At 32.8% G+C, this 21756-nt stretch overlaps 1 protein-coding gene across 2 annotated transcripts in view; it reads right to left on the reverse strand.

Moving 5' to 3' along the window:
• LOC145305193 (serine/threonine-protein kinase PLK1-like) overlaps positions 1-19696 on the reverse strand; it is an 82721-nt gene extending 63025 nt beyond the window's left edge. For both annotated transcript variants that reach the window (XR_013874525.1, XM_080146740.1), the window contains exons 1-3: positions 19253-19696; positions 16695-17005; positions 6558-6596 (exon numbers count right to left, since the gene is read on the reverse strand). Coding sequence is in view for 1 of the 2 variants with exons in the window: in XM_080146740.1 (XP_080002866.1) it covers positions 6558-6596; positions 16695-17000 (345 nt within the window). In the remaining variant the exon portion in view is untranslated. The remainder of the gene's footprint in view (positions 1-6557; positions 6597-16694; positions 17006-19252) is intronic.
• Positions 19697-21756: the final 2060 nt, after the last annotated feature.

Raw genomic sequence — 21756 nt, forward strand, 5'->3', positions numbered from 1 at the left:
TCTATATTTCTTTGTCAGTTCGGCTTTTTTTAATAATCAATCTAATTTTTAATGCTTCGCTATCCACGGATGTTGTCATCCTTGGTTTAATCTATTTAATAGATAAAATTATAAACGCTCTTGAGATAAAATTAAGCACCCTTGCACCCCATTCAATCATTTCTCTAATTTTAGTCTCACTAAGAAACGTTTATACATTACAGATTATATAAAAGTAACAGGACGTCTATCTATCTATGTGTACTCACTCACCGCTGAACCGATATGGTTCTCCTTTACAAAGTTTATAAAACTATTTGGGGGGAGGGTAATACCACTATCAAGAAATCGCTACCTACTAAAAAAATAATTCCCCCGCCAAAAATTTTTTTTGGTAAGTTTTACAGAAAACCTCTAATTTTAGCCTATAGTAAATTGAGCTTAGAATTGAAAATATAAACCTTATTACCCCCCCCCCCCCCCCTTATTTTAACCCTTTTTCTCTTCCTTCCCTTATTTGGTTATACCCATGGGTGTAAAGGATAAGACATTGGAAGATAATTTGATGTACGTATCCATTGAACACCCAATATATAGATTGAAATGGTTGGTTGACAAGTTTGGACACTGCTTTGGGTTCTAGTATAATATACAGTCCAATGTCCCCCCCCACCCCTAGGAATAAATGCATAACAAGTATCTTTAAATACAGGAAAAAATGCATTGCTTATACCTTTTTCCTCGACAGATAACCTTTTTTCCCCATGGCCCTGTTATCTTGTACTATAAATGAGTTCCCTTTAAAGTATCTAATGATGTTTAGACTATAGGCAATAGACATGCTTAGAATAGACTGATCTAAAATAAAAAGGGACTTATTATTACTTCCTTCACCAGATTATCATGTATTCTGATAAAGTTAAACTTGTAGCTGGCTAAAATAACGAACCCCCATCCCCTCCCATCCTACTGAATCACAAACTAACCAATAAGCGTTGTCCATGTTAGTTAGACAGAAAAATATTTAGGGGCCGACGTTTTGGAGGTTTCAAAGAGGTTCCAGGACAAACGCAGGAGTCCCAAACGTCGGAGTGGACAAACGCAAGAGTGTTAAAATATTATATTATTAAGTAGTTCTATACAGATTAGGTTAGGTTAAGATATAAATGAACAAATAAGCCCCCCGCAGGGGTTAGGCATTTAAAAAACCTATAAGATGGTCTAAAATAGGTTAGGTTAAGTGTCCACTCCGACGTTTGTCCATTCCGACGTTTGGGACTCCTGCGTTTGTCGTAGGACCCACAAAGATCATACAAGTAAACTCTAATGGCCAAGAGGGGTGGGAAAAACAGAATTGGGACCGATAAGCTTAATTATGCACCAAAAAGATATGTTATACACTTTTCACACACATATTATGCCTCCACTTTTTCTGTCAGTTTTAAGTTTCATTATTCAGCCCAAAATATACAATTTCAAAATAAAAATAGCTTTATCCAAATCTATTTATAGAGCTATATTATTATTTAACTATGCATGAATAACATTCTTGTTAATATCATGACATCACAAACAGACAAACAATAATATACAAACAACAATAACCCCTTTCACATACATTATTATATCCCCCCCCAAAAAATAAATTTAGAATCTAGGAATTTTAAAATTAGTATGATGTAGTGGTAGTGGTTAAGGAAGGGTTCATACAATAAAACAAAAATCAATGAATGAAAAATTAAGGTACATACCCGATAGATTCACATAATTACCCCTTCTGTAAAGTTGAAGTTTGGACATTTCGATTTTAAACCAGCCAATCAAGATTTGTTAAGAGACCGATTTTTTTAGCAAACTAATTGGAAAACTTTGGGTACCAGTATAATATAAAGCCCAATGTCCACTGAATCAATAGGTTATTATGATTAAGATCTCTTAACCCTTAACGGTCGGGGGGGGGGGGGGCGTTGAACGCCCCCCCATCCGGTTTTTTCTATCTCATTTTCTGTGTGTGAAAGATAAAGAGCCCAAACTGCTTGACTTTTTAAGTTTGGGTATGACACATAAATAAGAGTTGGAATTTTTTGAATATCTCCATCCTGGCGGGCACAGGATGCCAGCAAACCTGGCAGGGTCATCCAGGTAAAGATCAAAAATATTTTTTTGACTTAAACAAAGCATTTTATCTTACCAAAATACTAAAATATCCTCTAATAGTACATCCTCATATTAAATACAGGTGTTCAAGTCAATTTCAGGTTCCAGGTATGATCCTGCAGGTCCTGATCCTCCAGGTCTCCAGAAATCTTTAAAAGGCTCCTGTGGCCGCAATTTTTGACTTAGAGACTTCAAATTTTAAACTTAAGCTTTTCTTACATGTCTACATAATGTATTAAAATTTCATAAAGATCCGCCGCCGTTTTCCCGCCGACCGCCGACTGCGGCGGCTGGCAGCTGCCAAGTACAGCTGCGGCCGCTGAAATTTATGTTTTGATATTTCAAACATAAAATTTACATAAAAATAAACATTTTCTGCAAAAAAAATTTTCTTCTAGCTTCAAAAATAAAAAATTACAGCCGTTTGAAATTTTTAAGTAAAAAAGGACCTAAAAACAAAGGTTGTTAAATAAAAGGGTGAAGGAAGCGAAAATTGACCTTGACTTACTTAAGGACGAAAATTCATCATAACACAGGGGACTTGCACAAAAAATTTTAGCCCTCTAGCTCTAATAGGAACTGAGATAATAGGGGGGGGGCGTTGAACGCCCCCCCCCCCCGACTGATTAAGGTGCGGCAAGGGGCCCGATTGTAAAGGGTTAATAGTATTAAGTACATTTCGAAAAGCTAAAATTGCAGCTATGACCTAAAATTGCTGTTTTATTTCATTATGAAAACAGTTATGTTGTATGGACACCTGTTTTTGGTGGGTTTATAAATGTGATACAGCTATGACTGGCATCATGCTGGTTTCACCATTTGAAAGTAGCGCAGCTACTCTGTAACAAAGAAATGTCTGTACTCCCGCTAATCACCGTTAAGGAAAATAAAGGAAGTTTTCGTACTTTTAGCAAGGTTTTAGGCTGTTTTTCATCCCTTTTCTTTCCCATTGAATAATAAGCCGAGCTATTGATGCTCGGATAGACTCCTAGTGTGACAGGGGAGGCCAGAGGCGCAGAATGAGAAAAAATAAAATAATATTTTCAGAAATTATATATGATATGATTCAATATTGAATTGTATATATAAAAGGGGAAATTACAAGTATCAAATAAATGACAATATTATCAGCTATATTTTACACAAATGCGGGTAAAATTGCATTTAAAGCAGGGATATTAAGGGATAAGACAATGAACGATAAATTGATGTACATCCTTATAGCATTTAACCCCTTCAGTAGATAAAAATTACTGGTTGAAAAGTGTAACCAATCGAGATTAAACTCAAAGTACCCAAAGTTTTAAATCAACCAATTTATTTTATAAAACATTGGGTACTAGTTTAACTAAGTAACAATGACCGAAACACCCTGGATATGAAGTAGCTTCGCTACTAATAATAGGGTGAAATAAATGCTTCCCGATTTTCTAGATCTTTAAAGGGGGATATTTTGACCCACATATTTTCAATTTAATAAATATAAACAAAGAGAAAGGAGTATTTAACTTACAACTTCCCTGAAAAGCCATTATCTTATACCTGGGATTAAACTACTATTAAATTCTAAAAATCTAAAATTCAGAAAATTTGTATAAATTAAAAATTAAATCTAACCCCGAAAAAATAAAATCAGCGTGCGGTCAAAAATTAACAATAGAATAATTGGGGGGAGGGGGGGGGTGTAGTAGGACAAAGTAATAGGCAGAGAGGAGAGAACAATGGTAGAAAAATAAATCTTCCCCCTAATATTGTCCTTTTAGTATTGAAAAATGTTCTTCATAATTGTAAATAGTTTAAGCAGGCAAAATTAAGTTCAAAATTATAATTTATCGTCCATTGTCTTAACCCTCTACCACTACAAGTAAGGACAAAGAATTAAAGTTAGTTGAATTAATGGGCATAACATTATTTGGGAGTAGAAGGGGAGAGAAAAGGGGTGAGGATTAAAGGTATAGTGGTCAATTATCACCCTCCCCCACCCCCGCCCCTTAAAAAAAAGGATTACAGAGGGGTGGTTTTTGTAAAATAAGGGGGGAGGGAAAAAATACAATAGGTTTTTAGCAGGTGGCTTTGCCTGGACCTATCTTTACTTTACAATTTTGATTCAGGGTATTCCAGAGATATGACAATGGACGTTAAACTGATATGCAAACCCAATTATGATACACAAAATTACTCTTATGAAGAATCAAATTTGGATGGAAAAGAGTAATTGGACTTAATAAACGAAAGCCAACGAAAGATCAATAATTTTTTCTCAATTTCTTTATCATATGGGGACGTACATTCAGTTTATCGTCCATTGTCTTATCCCTAATGATACCTGAAAATAACCCCATAAAAATAAAGAATGGGGGTGGGGGGGGAAAGAGAATCTATGTAAAAGTAGCCAATAAGTATCCTCATGTCAAATCTATTCACAAATATTCAAATACAGGAATTTTAAATTGGTACTTAAAGAAAGGTAGCGCGACAATAAAAGGGTAAAGACTTTTACAGGGCGGGGGGAGGGGACATTGGGCTGTTTTTTACACTAGTCCCCAAACTTTTCTTATTCGTTGAATAATTTTGATTGGTTAGCTCATTAAGGTGAGAGTCCAAACGTTTCAATCACTAACCTACACTAGGGGTAATTTTGTGCATCATCATTGGGGATGTACACCGCTAAATATACGGAAATATAAAGCCTAATTTCACTGGACCTTTTGGATTAATATGCAAACAGACAGACATATTTAGATTGTCTTGAATAGTTTATTAAAAAATATGTACAGATAAAGATAATAAATCATTTTTCATAAAAAAAAATATGTTAAAGTGTGATATAAAATTGTAAAAATTGCATTTTAATACGATAATTGGTGTAAATAAAGTCTATTAATCATGTTTTAAGTCCAAACAATTTAAAAATAAACGCTTAACAGTTTATACTTTTATTAACATTTTTCAAAATAAATAAAATTTTTATTAAATTATCCTTCCTTTTTGAAAGCTAAAATGGCTGCGGCTATGCTTCTAAGACTCTGTATTAGTAGATGGCGAGATGAAGCGAAAAATAGCATAAAACCATCCCATAACTTATATTTGAAATTAAAATAGCCTAAAACCATCTAGAACCAGGTTTCCCCCGAAATAGACCATACAAACTTGTCATAAAATTGTTGGCCGTTTTCGAGATCACAATTAACAAGCGAATGTACTAAAAAGTAAATAATTTCTTACATATTTACTTAGATGTACATAGGATATAATTTTCAACGGTAAAAAATGAAAATCAGATTACTGAGTGGCGTGGGCGTTAATTATACGCCTAGCAGATCTTTACAGGAATCCAAGGGGTTAAGACAATAGCCGATAAATTGATGTACATCCCCAGTGTACCCCTTTTGTAGATTTACAATTACTTGTAGGAACGATAGGACACTCACCAATCAACATTCAATAAAAGTCCTCAAAGTTGTTATTATTACTAAACTTTGGGGACAAGTGCATAAAACTGCCCAATGTCTCCACCCTCCCTGAGATGTTTTACAAGAAAAAGAAACGGAGAATTAAAATTCCTTTTATGAAAATAACTTTAAAACACATTAAAGTATTTTGAATTTAGACGACTCAAAAACCTTATTTGTTTTATAAAATATTATAAAGATGTCTGTGTGTCCGTCTGTCTCTAACGAAAACGGCTGTACCTCTTAGAAGCTAGAGGAGCGGCATCTTGACTATAAAGCTCATAAGCTGTTGGTTGACAGACGGACGGACAGTTAGACAAATTCTAATTAAAGAGTAGCTGCGTTTTAATAAATAAACAGTTATTTCAACTTTGACTGATAGAATAATGGATATTGAATGCGTGGATGTTGTGTAATATTTTCGCATACCCTGATAAAATGTTTCTCTCATCTGGATAATGTAACGATACTATGACTTTACCCCATCCCCTCCTCTTAATATACAGGACCTATATATCAGAAGACTATATTAGCAACCAAAATTGATGACAAAATTTCTCCTGTCATAATATCCATGTATTATACATCCGATGATAGAATTAAACCCCCCCAAAAATGGAATAACTAATCAGCAATCATGATTACAGATTCATATGGATTATTCAATTCAAATTGGGAGGGATATATATTCTACAGAAAATTATGTCCATACACTTTACAACTCAGGGTAACTAAGGGGGAGCCAAGTCTCTCCTTTTCTGTCTTAACACCTGGGGTATACGGTAAAGTAACACCCAATAGATAACCAACTCTTTGATTACACGACTTTTATCTTAAAACACAAGTGTGTAACGTGTTAGTAGCATTGTTGGTATTTTTAACGTTTCTAGGATGACTCAGTTTGGCATGGAATCGAACTCAACACTTTAATGTAAGCTAAAAATCGTGGAAAATAAAAAACAATCCTACCTTCAAACCACCAATGCCAGAGTCTCTTGAAAGGTTTTCCTGAAATAAAAGATAAATATTAGAAAAATGCAAAAAAAAATACTAATGAATTGCATTTAATTACAAACAAGATTACACGTTATTTATCGCATCGCATTATAGACAGCTTTCCGCGGATATTAAAATAAAATCACAAAATCTAAACCAGTTTTGTTAGACCAAGTGATATAAGGCCCGGGCTAACAAAACTTGTATTTACCCAATTATTTTAATTTTAATATTCGTTGAAAATTGTCTGTAATACGATGCTTTACGTGATTTTTTTCATTATGGCCGAGAAGCGGTTCTAATCCAGCGAATATTAATCTGTTTCAAATCCATACTGGAAAAGCCTTTCTCTTTTTTCTAAAATTTTACTAGACGAACCACAAAAATCATTAGGCCATAAAAAAATTCGCCGGCGTAGTTTTTTTTAATGATTTTAAAAAGCAATTAGAGCATTCATGTTTTAGTATTTGTTTCCTATTAACAAGAAAGAATTTATTCAAAACGGCAAAGAAAACATAATTGCAATTTCCAAAAGACAAACACTAGGGGGCGAGGCATTTCTTTTTAGACAATTTTAACGTCTCAAGCTTTACGTGGTCACATAGTCTTTGGACCAGCGTTTCGGAGCCGTATCTGAAAATGCGGCTCCGACTCCGGCTCCGACCTTAAATTAATATATCAATTTTTGTTTATTATTGAATTTGATAAAATAAAATAAATAATATAAAATATTTTGCTTTTATTCAATTAAAGCTATATAAAAGTAGAAGGATGTGTGTCTATTTGTTCAGTAACAGTTTCAGTTTATTATATAGAAATAGACCGTTGCCAAATTATAATATTACTTTAAAAAATCATTTTTAGCTAATCTGGAGCCGGAGCCGTTTTTAACGAAAAATACGGCTCCGGCTCCACCAAAAATGTTGCTGCTCCCGGCTCCCGACTCCGGCTCCGGAACGCTGCTTAGGACATCAAAAAAGGATGTAGAATCAACGTGGAAACAGAGGGAAAATTGTCGTCAATTTTTGTTGCTATCATGGACATAATTTATTGGTCAGTTCGTTTATTCAGTGTGAGGTAAGGGGGTGGATGGGGGTATTGTTATTTTAGCCATCTACAAGTTTCACTTTATTAGCGTTCATGATAATCTGGTGTAAGATCCAAGCATTAAATCCATTACAGCAAAGGTTAGTTATAATATAGAGTAGCTCCACTCAGAGGCTACTCCCTAAAAAGTCTAAAACCCAGGTATCTAAAGGGATAATAATAAACTGATGTACATCCCCAATGATAATACACACAGTTAACCGATCTGTAGGTTAAAACTCCTAAACACTCAAATTAAGAACAAACCAATCAAAATCTAAAGTCCCCAAAGTTGATGATGACAAGAAAATGTTGCTATAAAACTTTGGAGACTAGTGTTATTAACAACCCAATGTCCCCTCCCTCTCTGGTTGCTACTCCATAAAAAGCTTAAAACCGATAAATAAACTGAACACGAAATTCTGAATAAAACAAATTATTATTTACATGAAAATCCTTCAATTTTCTTTAAGAAAATCCACAGAATTTAATATTATTGTTTTCAAAAAATTTTAAAAGCCAAAAATTTTCAACATGTTTAAAGAGCGAAGCATCTCTATGGCTAATATTTATAGGTAAGTTCGTCCACTTTAAACATGATATTAAGATCTTAAGGGATGGATAAGAAATAAAGGATAAATTGATGTACATCCCCATTGATTATAATCAAAATCAACCCTTCTATAGATTGCAAAATTTGGAAACTGCTAGTTTGGACCATGCTTTAAAGTATCTAAACTAGCAAGGAAAGAATATGGTTTTAAAACTTAGAACCAATTTTATTTACAATCCGAACCCCCCCCCCCCCCTCCGTAGAATTAATAGGTATATATATCAAATATGTAATGTAATAACTAATATGCTAAACTATACTATAAATCATTAATATTCGACAATGGATGTAGAATACGTGGATATTATGAGAGATTCTTGCATACTCTGATAAAATCTCTATATTCGAGCTGGCTTAAATAACCCTTTTACCACACACCCATCCCCTCCAACTGAAGGAACGAACTGATCAATAAAAAGGACCATCGTAGCAACATAATTTGACGACCAAATTCCGCCTGTCATAATATCCACGTATATTCTATATCCATTAATACACGACCTTGACTGAACTTATTATTAAGTCAATCGCCACTGTACTTCTCCTCTCCCCCTGCAGGGATACAGGGATCAGACAATGGAAGAAAAACTATCTTTATACTACAAGAAACAGGATTATGCAGGGAGGGAGGGAACACTGGACTTTAAAATCATATTGGTATGGTAACTAAAGTTTTAAAATCACTTTCTCTCTCTCACTCACATCAAATCTTCTATTAAAACTACCTAGCAGTAATCTATATATAATATGTATATCGTAATTTGGGTTGAACATCAATTTATCACCCATTTTCTTATCCCATAATTCCTGAGTCCACTCCCTTTCCTCTAATAATATCATATGGGGTTGTTTATACAAATCATCCAAAGTGTTCCTCCCCAAACAGAAAAACAAAAACAAAAATTTCATATACTATACATGCAGCTAACTATCCATAGACTAAAAACAAAATTAGCTTAAAACTATCCCGAGACCTATGTAAAGCTTTCTCAAATAGATAACTCTATCGTTTTAGTGGTTAGCGAGATCTTTAAGGACAAACAAAAACTTAAGGTACTCGTTTTTATAATAGGACACACATAAAAACTATGAAATTAGATACTTTTACTGCAAGCCAAAAAAAAAGGAAGAAAACCGTTCAAGATACCAAAGCAAGTCATCCTACTATTTAATAAACAGACAGAGACAACCATTATAAAACTTCCCTTAATTTAATATTCTTCTGCTTACTATGAACACTAAAATATATCCCCCCCGCCCCCCAAATAATAAATTCCGCCTTTTCCCTGTATCCCTGAGCTCATTAGTACCCCCTCAAAATGATCACTGTATGTGATAAATAATGCAAGAGTGTCCCCCCCATCCAATCATACAGAAATATTTTAGCATCAAAGAGGTTGTTTTTTTTCGTGAAAAAGTATAGTAAAGCTTTTCCAGTATCGCTTCGAAACCGATTAATAATCGGTGGATTAGAATCGGTTCTAGGCCATACTGAAAAATAATATCTAGCATCGGATTATATCCAATTTTCTACTAATCTCGGGGCAAAAAAACTCGTTTTAATCTTATGATTATGCATTTTTTCCGCGGAAAACTGTTTATAATACAACGCAAGAAAAAAACGTTCGATCATTACTATGGTTTTCCTTATTTCTTACTACGTATTTTTTTCTCAAAAATCGAAATATCTTAAGTGGTGGGTTTAAGCTATTTCCATTCCTAAGAAGTAGTAATTTATCTTTCTAGCATCATAAAGAGTATTGCTTTTAAGCGACTAAATTCTTAAAATCCAGTTGGTGAAAATACTTATAATATTTTATTTGAGGAAATAGCAAAATGAATAAAATTGTCTTTATCGTATTAACACTCGAATGCAACAGAAGTACAGTACTAGCTGCCAGGGATAAGACAATGGACAATAAATTGGTATACATCAACGATGATGATTCACAAAATTCCCAGTTCTGTAAATTACAATTATTGGTTGAATCTACCAATCAAAATTCATTAAAAGTCCTCAAAGTTGTTAAGCCAACGAATAAGAAAGCGTGATTAAAAACTTTGGAGACTAGTGTAATTAACACCCCATTGTCCCCTTCCTTCCTGATCAGATGCTTTGTATCTGTAATGATCATTTTGGACAATTCACACTGTAGTCACATCTTGCTAACCACTGAACCGTTATGGTTCTTCTTTACAATGTAGCTTCTTATGGGTCCAAGGAAGGTTTACATCTACTACCCCCCCCCCCCCATCTCAATTACCCCTAGAGGCCTCTAAGGGCAGGGCGTAGCCGCAAGACAACAATGCTAAATATCTATACAAATTCTAATTAAAAATTCAGTTTACCATAAATAAATTACTTCACACCTTTATACTTACATATTAAGTACATTTTTAGATATGTAGATCTATATTTCCAAATATAGGTAATATATTATTAATTAGACGAGTTTTATTATGGCTATGTGTTACCGTTATTGTTCAAAAAAAGGCACTACATACTAGCGGTTGCGCCCCTAGCATCTAGGGGATTTGTATTCGAAGTCAAGAAAGTCTCCAAAGTTTATAAAACTTTGGGTACCAGTCCCCATTAACCCTGATAAGTTGTCTTTATATTACAAGCATAGAAGAAGAGAAAAATATAAAAGAAATTAATACTTGAATGACAAAACAGAGAAGTATATTACATATTAACATTCCGTATTGATATATGCCGAGCCCTAACTAAACATCTAGACTGTTTCCCCCCAATAAAATCAGATAGGGAGGGGACATTGGACCCAACACCCTTTCAAAGGATAAAAAACTATTTCAATTCTTGATTATTTGGTTCAAAATATTGTCAAAGTTGTAGATTAATAGGTATTATAATCTAAAAGGGCTATTTTGAGCATTATCATTGGAAATTGATCGTCCAATTGTAGTCCGTTGTCTTATCCCTAAAGATGCTATTATTTATATATGGTATTATAACAAGGATCTATACATGCATATGACCACAGCTAAGCTACGCTGGATTATGGGGAGATATTTGTAGGAGGTGTTATAGAATAGTTACATTAGGTCAAATAACAAACTACCCCCCCCCCCCCCAAAAAAAAAATCTCAATAGACTAGGTATTCCGGAGAAGATTATATTGGAAGGGAGGGGACATTAAATTGTAATTTATTCTAGTACCCAAAGATTTATTAACACACCAATTATACTAAATCTTGATTGGTTGGCACAAAATAAGCATTATTCATAAACTTTTGTTTATGTCATTTGATATACATTTTAAATGTCCATTGTTTTATCCCCGAAAGAGACAAGTAACCAAAAATCTATAAAATGTAACAGCGCCTATAGTTTTTTTCCCCTTGATACTTGAATGGAGAAAAAGTTATACTATCATAGAATGTAATGCAATAATATTGGACTGATAAAGCTTAGACTAGTCGCAAACGTCTTATGTTGGCAAATGAAAGTAAAAATTCTAACATGAGTTGATCAGTCTCAAAATGAAACTTTATTGTAAATCAACAGACATGATCAGTCTAGACTCCAGAGTAATGATACTCTATTATAAATCAACAATACACAGACATTATCAATCTAGAGTAATAAAAATGTATATCATCAAAAAAACAGACACGATTAGTCTAGATCAATGGTACTCTATTGTAATTTAACAATAAACAGAAATTATCAGTCTAGAGTAATGATACTCTATTGCAAATAAACAGTTAACAAACATGATCAGTCCAGAGTAATGATACTCTATTGTAAATAAACAATAAATAGACATGATTAGTCTAGATCAATGGTACTCTATTGTAAATCAACAATAAACAGGCATGATTAGTCTAGAGTAATGATACTCTATAATAAATCAACAATAAATAAACATGATCAGTCTATATCAATAATACTCTATTGTAAATCAACCATAAAGAAAGTTTTTCATTGATCAAATCAGACCCTATTACAATATAATAAAACAATATTTTAGAATAAATGGCGACTGCAACCATAGTATCTGTCTAGGGGCATTTAAAAACCTAAATATGGCTCTCTTATTCAATCGTTTCATTATCGATTAGGTAGATTTAACGTTTTTGTTTGTCCTTTAATATATCGCTAACCACAGAACCTAATAAGTTAGGAAAATTCAGGTCTTTTTTATAGTTTTAGGCTATTTTTCTGCGCCATTTCTCTTCTGCTAGTGTGTTCTAATATTAATGAATTATAAAGTTTCATATTTGTTATATAAAAGGTTTTGTGTTTTTTACGATAAATAAATAACATTACGAAAAACAAAGCAATTTACAGAATAGCTTTGTTATTAAAATTAAATTTAAATCACATGTTTTGAAATCAAATATTTCAAAACAAAATCAATTACATACATATAAACAAATATCATTTGATAATTGTTTAATATGACATAAAGCATATGTTTTTAATAAAGAAATATAAAAACAAAAATTTAAATTGCAAAAACTTTTTTATTGATTGAAACGACATGTTGTTTTGAGTTAATGTTAATATTTTTTCAGTATGGCTTCGAAACCGATTAATATCCGCTGAATTAGAACCGGTTCTTAGCCATACTGAAAAATCAGGTATAGTATAGTATTAACTACATAAAATGAAAATCATAAAATTAAAAACATTTTTGTTATCCTGGGCCTTCGGTCCCTCGGGGCTAACAAAAATAGTTTTAATCTTATATTTTTTATTCCAATATCCGCGGAAAATTGTCTATAATACGTTGCGATAAATAACTATTATCAAAACATGTCTTTGATTAAAAACAAGAATGTAATCGGCCATAACACGCAAAATTGAAATTAAAAGCACTTTATAGTTGTCAAATTTATATCATCCTATTATATGAATAAGATATTATTGTCTGTAGTTTGATTTAGAAAACTACCGAACCGATTTAAATCTTCATTTGTGGAAAACTTTACATAGGTACCGGGATATCATTATGATAATTATTTTTAGATTTCTATCTTATTGTGGTTTTAGATTTCTTTCTTTGTTTTTTTAAGATCTCTTAAATCATTTAGAAAACTTTAAATAGCCATTCCAGGGATAGTTTTAAGCTATATTTTAATTTCCTATCTACTCTTATGCTTTATCTTTGCAGTATAAAGATTTTTAAAAAGTTGAATAGATGATTCGTGCAGGCGATAGCAGATTTCTTTCCCTATTAACAACCTAGCTCCTAAAATAGGAGGATTACTTGTTTCTACTGTGTCCCTAGCATCTCAGTATTCAAAGGAGGAAAGAAATAAATGGCATAAAACCATCCCAAAACACAACAGAGCTAATCAAATCAAGGGACATAATATAAGCTGTTAGCGAAAGCTGTCAGAATTGCATTATTTTCACATAATTTTACTTATGGATGTAGTCATTCTTGTTATATACAAACCCTCTAAAAACTTGGTCTTCAGAAATGTAGTTGTATTCAACTGTTTAATAATGTAATTTCATGTTTTTTATCTTGCGATTAAGGACAGACATTCATATAAACGGTACAAGTAGCTACCTACATATTATTCTAAGTAGCGCAGCTACTCTACAAAAAAAAACCTTTTAAAACGTGATTTCTAGATGTCCATTATGTATAATCATGCAATTTTATTTTCGATAACTAGTGATCCTCTAAATCGCCTAAACCCTGCCTATGACCAATATTAAGCTTTTCTGAGAGAAAAACTGTAAGTTGTAAAGCCGTTTAAAAGATCTTACTGAAAACACATACATTTCCTAGGGATCTTAAGAGATAAGACAATGGACGTTAAATTAATAGGTATACATCCCCAATTAGAATAAACAAAATTAACTCTGTAGATTTAAATTATTGGTTGAAGAAGTGCCCAAAGTTTGAATTAACAAATAGGAGACCATTGTTATAAAACTTTGGGTACTAGTAACTTAAAGACCCTCCCTCCGTTATAAAACTTTGGGTACTAGTGTAACTTAAAGCTACTCCCTCCCTGTATAATCAAAATTGTCCTTTAGAGATCTCTTAATTTTTTATCCTAACTGTTGATTAATAGAAGCTTTTTATTCTAAGATAAAATGCAAAAAAATAATTGATTTTAATTGCAATTAAGAGATAGAGGGTACACTAAAAGAAAAGTAAAAGTGGAATTGGAATAAAAATAACAAAATGTAAATTATTCTGGTACCCAAAGTCAAATAAACATGCTTTCTATATCTTTACCATAGAAACGTTGGGTACTTCTATCCTGTTAAAATAAGAAAGTCTGGTAATGTGTAAATAACCACTGAACCAATTCTAAATTTTAGGAAAGCTTCCCATAGGTCCATAGGTATTTTATTTTTTAATCAAATTGTTCATTTCCGCTTACAATAAATAATATTTGATTATAAGAGATATTAGACGTAAAGGTGTTTTTTTAAGCGAAGATTTTCTATAATTAGGGTCGGTCCGTCCGTCTGCAACGGATAGCTTTTTCCGTTAATTTTGGCATGTTAGAATTGTCCTATCGATTTCAAACTTTGCAATGTGATTCCTGTAGTAGTTAAGTACGATTTAGAAAGCGTAGCAACTCGATAATCATTACCAGAATGTCCGTACGTCTATTTTAAACATGTTGATTTTTAAAACTTTTTTTTAGAATAACCATATCTATCCCTAATTGGTACCCTGATTTATTTGGCTAAACAGGATTTGTTTTTAGTGTCCTTTATGCTACTTAACTTTTTGTTCGGCTTTTACATCAGATAAAATTAAAATAATTGTATTAGATACCTAAAAAGATAAGATACAAGATCGCGCATTTTTTTTGAGCTACCATCAAAAATTAAAATAGCGCAATCTTACTCTTAATAGCGAAGCTACTCTAAAACTAGCAATGTTTAAGGGATAAGACAATGAACGATATAATGATGCACATCCCTCGTACTGATAAACAAAATTACCCCTTCAGTAGATTGACACTGTAATTGTTAGTTTGAACCAATCAAACAAGATTTTTAATAACAATACCATAGTTATTATTTTGCCTTTGAATGATTAAAAATCTTTGGGTCTAATTAAAAAATCAAAAAAAATATTTTAATTTCTATCCTATTCAATTATCAGTATCTACTTTCTCTTTCTATCTCGCTATCTAACCTATCTATATTATAGCTGGCTACTCAATTATATACCACCACCGTAGTAATTTAGATCAATTTCAATTTGCGTTACAGAGAGAGAGAAGGTTCTGTATAAGTATGTTTATACATTATAGATAATATTTTTTAATAGCAATATTTAATAGGATAGAAGGGGACAATGGGCTGTTTATTACAATAGTCCCCAAAGTTTTATAATAATGTTTTCTGATTGGTTGGCTTAACAAATTTGGGGACTTTTACTGAAGTTAATTGGTTTGTTCATGAAGTTGAGTGTCCAAACATTTCAATAGCTAGGTAATTATAATCTACAGAAGAGATAATTTTGTGTATCATCAATGAATATGTTCTTAAATTTATCGGTCATTGTCTTATTATCCCTTTAGATACCTTTATATTTAATTATTTGTTTAACTGGATAGAACATCATAATAAATGAAAAAAAGGATTTTATTTGCGCATTAAGATCTCGCTAACCACTGAAATTATTAGGTTCTTCATTTTAGGGAAGCTTTACTTAAGTTCTAGGGATTTTTAGGGTGTTTTTTTGTTACTTGAATGTACTTAACAATGCAGATTAGCTAACAGGCCCTTTTTGGCTAGTTTTAGTCCATTTTCACTTGCTTCATTGCAAGGACAGACTTCGGTGTAAGTTTAATCAAATTAATTTGTCTGTATTTGGCTTATAATCTAATGCGCCAATCCCAGGGAGCTAAAGGGATAAGACAATAGATGTACATCCATAATGATGATGAACAAAATCACCCCCATTTGTAGATTGAAGTATTTATTTGGAAAAGTTTAGACACTGCTAGTTTGAACAACCCAATCAAGTGTCCAGAGTTTTAAGCCAGCGAATGAGATTACGTGTTTATTATTAATCTTTGGATACCAAATTATTTTTAGTCAAAACTTATTGAATACCTACAGTAAGGTTTTTGTCTGTCCTTTAAGATCTCATAATAAGTTCACATAGATTCTGGAATGGTTTTAATCTATTTTTCTGACGCCTAAATAATGTTTTGGTCATCATGACAGTACATCTCCAAACTAAATCTGTGTTTTGTAGATTTAATTACGGAATGTTTTTATTTAAATTTTGTATGTAAATAATTAAAAAGTGTAAATACATTAGATACATCTAATTAAATAAATTCGGACATGGGCTATCTAGAAAATTAAAGTATCAGGAAAATTACAAAAAAAATGTTTAACTGAAATTAAACTAATTGAACAGGCATGTTGGTCCTGAAAAATTATTTACCTGTATCCTCCCGGGGCTGCCGCTGACGCTCCCGCTGCCCTGCATCAGCGCCCGCTCCTTGATGCTCTGGTACGCGGTCTGCGCCGTCTCGCGGACAAGATCCTTTTTGCTGGACGACGAAAATTTGCCGGATTTTATGCTGCTCAAACTGCCGGATTTCTCGCGAAACGTGGTGATGGGGTCGGACAGCCGGCCGCGGATGGGAAACATGGCGGCGGTTGTGTGGTGTAGGTGGTGTAACAGAGGCGGTGTGTGAGATATGGGGATGGTGGATATGGGTTCGAACTCTCGTGATTGTGGTCCCATTTATTCTAAACAAATAAAGATTGTTAATAACACAAAATAATGAAAATAGATGGTCTAGATGATCAATCGCTTATTGAAACAACTAGAACAATAAGACCACATTATTGATTAGAAAATGTACACATTTGGAGATTTAGTTGCCCTTCTCCCAAGAAACATATAGCTATTCTCGATTTCACTATTAAGTTGGGGCCAAATCGGTCCAACGGTTGGAAAATTTATTGACAGACGTTTCACCTATTTTATAATATCAAACGACCTATATAACAAAAAAGTTACTTAATCTATTACTTAAATATTATTATTTATTTATTATGTAAACTTTATTAACAAAAACAAAATGCTAGTTTTATAGGTATCATGTGGATATTTGTAAAGAGAAGCTTTGTAAAAAAAATCTATAGGTAGTTAAAAGAAATATACCTATGTAAACTTGTTTATAGAGTGGCTACACGGCTTACAAGGTTAATCTAATTGAACAAAAGACATAAATATAGATTAGTTTTGCCCAACAAATCTTACATTTTAATGGAAATTGGTTATTTATTAGGTTTTAGACCATGAGAAGTTATTTAACCTTTCAGAAAATACGTAATTTTTACGTAAAAAGATTTTTAAAAAATCAGTCATTTTTTTATTTTCTCGCTCTTATTCTAAATTAACCTTCGTTATCTGTTTTTGACGTGTAGTTGTCATAGATAAAAAGGACAAAGCCTTAATTATAATATTAAATGTAGTAAGGTTTTTTTCTGTCACTTTAGATATCGAAAACTACTCAATCGATTGAGTTCTCCATTTTAGAAGATCTTCACATAGGTCCAGGGGTGGTTTAAGGTTTAGCAATTATGTCCTTACCTAACCCTTCAAATACAAAGCCCTTGAATGGCAGGGGCGAAGCCACAAATTAAAAATAAGGCAGAGAGAATTCACCCACAGAAAAACTATTTGCACTAAATGTTTTATCCTGCATTGGTTGCACGAAGCGAACTAAAATTTTTACTGTTACTTATGATAATTGATCCGAATCTTCAATTTGGGTAAGTGGTGTTTTATTTATGAACTTGTGTTTAGGGATTGCGGGGGGGGGGGCATCTTTAAACCCAACTTGAATTATTTTTAATCTTTAGTTTCTTGGAAAATATTTTTGTATGCTTAATACCTTTATTCTTAGCCTAACATAATACATATTCTCTTCAGATGTCAACACTAAGAAATTGTCTAATTTTCATCCAACAAAAAAATAGGTATATTAGATAAAATATGAATCTTTAGGGATAAGACAATGGGCGATAAATTGATGTACTTACGTCCTTAATGAATGTACACAAAATTAACCCTTATTTAGATTAAAATCATAGGTTGGAAAGTTTGGATACTACTATATAGTTAGAACTAAATTATAATTATCATTTAGGCTACCTTTATAATTTACAGTCCAATTTCCCATTCCTTCCTGCTTTTATAAATAGGTGGATATAGATAAGAAAAAGATATTTAATACTGTATAAATATTACATTATTTGTAAAAAGCGAATATTTTCTGGAAAAATTAGTATGTATGTCCGTAATACCGCCCGTAAAACAGCTACTTTTGATCTATAGAAAACTAATTTGTAGCAATAACAACACCTAACTAAACAGAAAATACCTAAAATATTTGGATCATAAAATTTTTCAATATTTGTTCCGTAAGATCTTGGAAACAATGTTGCCGACACGGGTAGGACTCGAGTGATAATTGACAGGTTTAATGCTATTTCTAAGTATAGTAGTTTGATCCTAAAACAGAACTAAGTGCAAAAACAAAGAAAATTCAATTCAAGGGCAAAAATAAACGAACCTTGTTCTTTGAAATGTCAAAATATGTCAATATGATTACAGCAAAAAGTGGCTATTTCTAATATAGTTAAAATTAAACGTATTTGGACTAGATAGGATAAAACTGAATTGATTTGAAAATTAATTTACTAAACAGTTGCGCACTCTAGCACCAAGGGACCCTAAATAAGAAGAGGGAGGGGAGGGGGGATAAAAATAGCCTTGTACCATTTCAAGTTCCAGGATAGCTATGTTATCAAGTTATAGGATGGTTTTAGCCTTTTTCTATCCTACCTCAAGAACCCCGAGATAGATACTAGGAGCTTTGTATTCGAAATATAGCAATGGTTTTAAGCTATTTTACAGTCCTCACTCCCAATCGAATAAAAAGCCTTAATAATCTAGGGCCAAAGATATTGGTAGATTAAACTTACCTTTTAACATTGAATTCCCAAAGTCCACATTTTCAAAGTTCTTTTGGGGGGTTAAAAACTCACAAAAAATGTAATTCAAGCAATTTTTCGGCATAAATATCACTTCATAAATGTGAATATTATAGGTAGATATCTCTCGCTATCTAGGTATCTTTCTATCTTTATTTATAGGAAGTTATAATTTCACATGGTATATAACATATAACTGTGCTATAGTTCTTTCACTTTCTCACGGTATCAAATTAATAAAAAAAATCACAAATTTTAGCAAAATTTTTAACTAAAAATAAACAATTAAATGTAAATCATATGAGCACCAATTGTTTGTATTTAACCTACATTAATAAAAATCAAACTTTACGACAAAGAATGAGCAATTAAAAAGGAGGAAACGCAATGCCTCCTTCTCGTGTAAATTCTGGTTTGGTACTAATTTACTAAATAAAAGCGAATAAAAGGGGATGGGGGTACATAGGGGAGCAATTTCGGGGGATGGGGGAAGGAAAGATTCACCTGAGGTAAATCAGCTGATCAAAACAGCCCAAAGTCATCCCTTTTCTACCTCATTATATCCACCCCTGATTTATCAGCCCTACTTCCCCCTCCATATTACACTCACACACACACACACGCACGCAAGCTAACGCCACTTAATTCCCCGCGTTTCTTCTCTAATTTCGCGCATTTCTCCACCCCTGCTCCCTTCCACAGAGCCACAATACCCCAACTTGCAACATTTTACCCTACCTCCCTCCAACCCTTTGTACATTTCACAGTAAAGTATTAATTCAATTAATGTAATTTTCAATAATATGATAATAACAATATTATTAGATTATTCAATTGATTTTATATTGAGTTTAAAAATTTTAAAGCTTAAGAAAAAATTTAATTAATTTAAACCTCTGATTTTTATTTACTGTGATTTTAACCCATGTCGGAACACGCACCAAACTCACGCACCACGCACACTGCCTTGAGAAACGTGCTTCTATGTTAAAGGAGGTAAAATTTGAGCGCTTCGGAGGGTTCAAGGGTTGATACACAGAGAAATTATAAATGCGCGTGTGTTTGTGTTTGTGTGTGTGTTTGTGTATGTGTGTGTGTGTGCGTGGTGAAGATAGATAGATAAACACATCCCCTAAGTTGCAATAAGATATCTTTTAGGAGTTGGGAAAGGCCTTTTGAGGGCGCGGGGCAGAGGAGATTTAACACATTTAGAGCCCAAAATACGTCTAGGGGGAAAAGGACAGGGAGGGGTGGGGGTAAAGGAAGATTTTAAAGATTCTGCCTTTGTAAAAGGGCTTCTAGGACAGGATGTCATACATTCTCAATAAGAGAGAGAGAGGAAGAGATAGATAGATAGAGAGAAAGAGATTGGGAAACAGTGAGAATGAAAGAAAGAAAAAGAGAGATAGAGAGAGGACTTTAAAACCGGTCGAATAAAGATTTCACTACATTAGGGACACTCTATCGTGGGAAGGGATAAACTCTTTGAAAAAAAGAAACAAAATCGGCTGAAATAAAAGTTCTACAATTTTCAAAGAAGCTTTGATTTCAAGATTTCACAATTATTTTCTACAATTCATTTTGGTCCGTCCGATCTTTCATGGATATTGCATTGATATCGTTAATTTAGGCGTTTTAAAATTGTCCTATCGATTTCAAACAATATAAATTGGTACAATTTAGAAAGCGTAGTAACTTTATAATCTTTACCTTAAAAGTTCATTTTAAACATGTCGATTTTTTTTAGATATTTTAACACATAATTTTTTTCACTTTTATACATAACTTTAACTGTTCTGATTCATAGGACGATAAGGAATAATGTAAATAAAGTATAAAACCGTTAGTACCTCAATTTCAAATGCCCATTAAACGACATTATTTACATCAATATATAATTTTGCTTTTATATAAACCTGTTCTTTAATATTATAGCTTGCAGTCAATTCTTGTTTATTTGTTAAGCTTCGCTCTTATGGATGTTGTCATCCTTGTTAAAATACTTTAAAATCCTTATTCCTTTCCATATTCTATTAGAATAATGAAAAAGAGATAGAGAGAGATAGGGAAAGAGAAAAATAGATAGATAGATAGAGGGATGAGAGAGGGGGGTTGTAAGTTCAGACCATAATTACTAAGTAAATGAGTTCGCAACATATTTTATTTACTACTTTTATACATACACTATAGCAGCTACGCCCCTGCGAGGCCTCCAGGGGCATTTAAAGGGGGGGGGGGGAAGTAAACTCGAAATTTTCAATTTTACTTTCAGGATGCAAAAGTGAAGGATTTTTTCAAGGAGTGATTTCGTTTGGGAGGGTGGAGGTACCCTCTACCCAAAAATAGTTGGCTACCTATATAGAAATCGCAATGCCAATTTTGAAATAGAAAGGACAGTTTTAACATCTATTCGAAGGGACGACAGCCCTTCTTATTAAAAAGAATAGCTCTTAACAAGAATAACAAAATGATAAAATTGAAATTAAGTTTCTAAA

Source organism: Acartia tonsa, chromosome 14 (genome assembly GCF_053477335.1).
Source record: "Acartia tonsa isolate MP-2025a chromosome 14, ASM5347733v1, whole genome shotgun sequence".
Lineage (NCBI taxonomy): Eukaryota > Metazoa > Arthropoda > Copepoda > Calanoida > Acartiidae > Acartia > Acartia tonsa.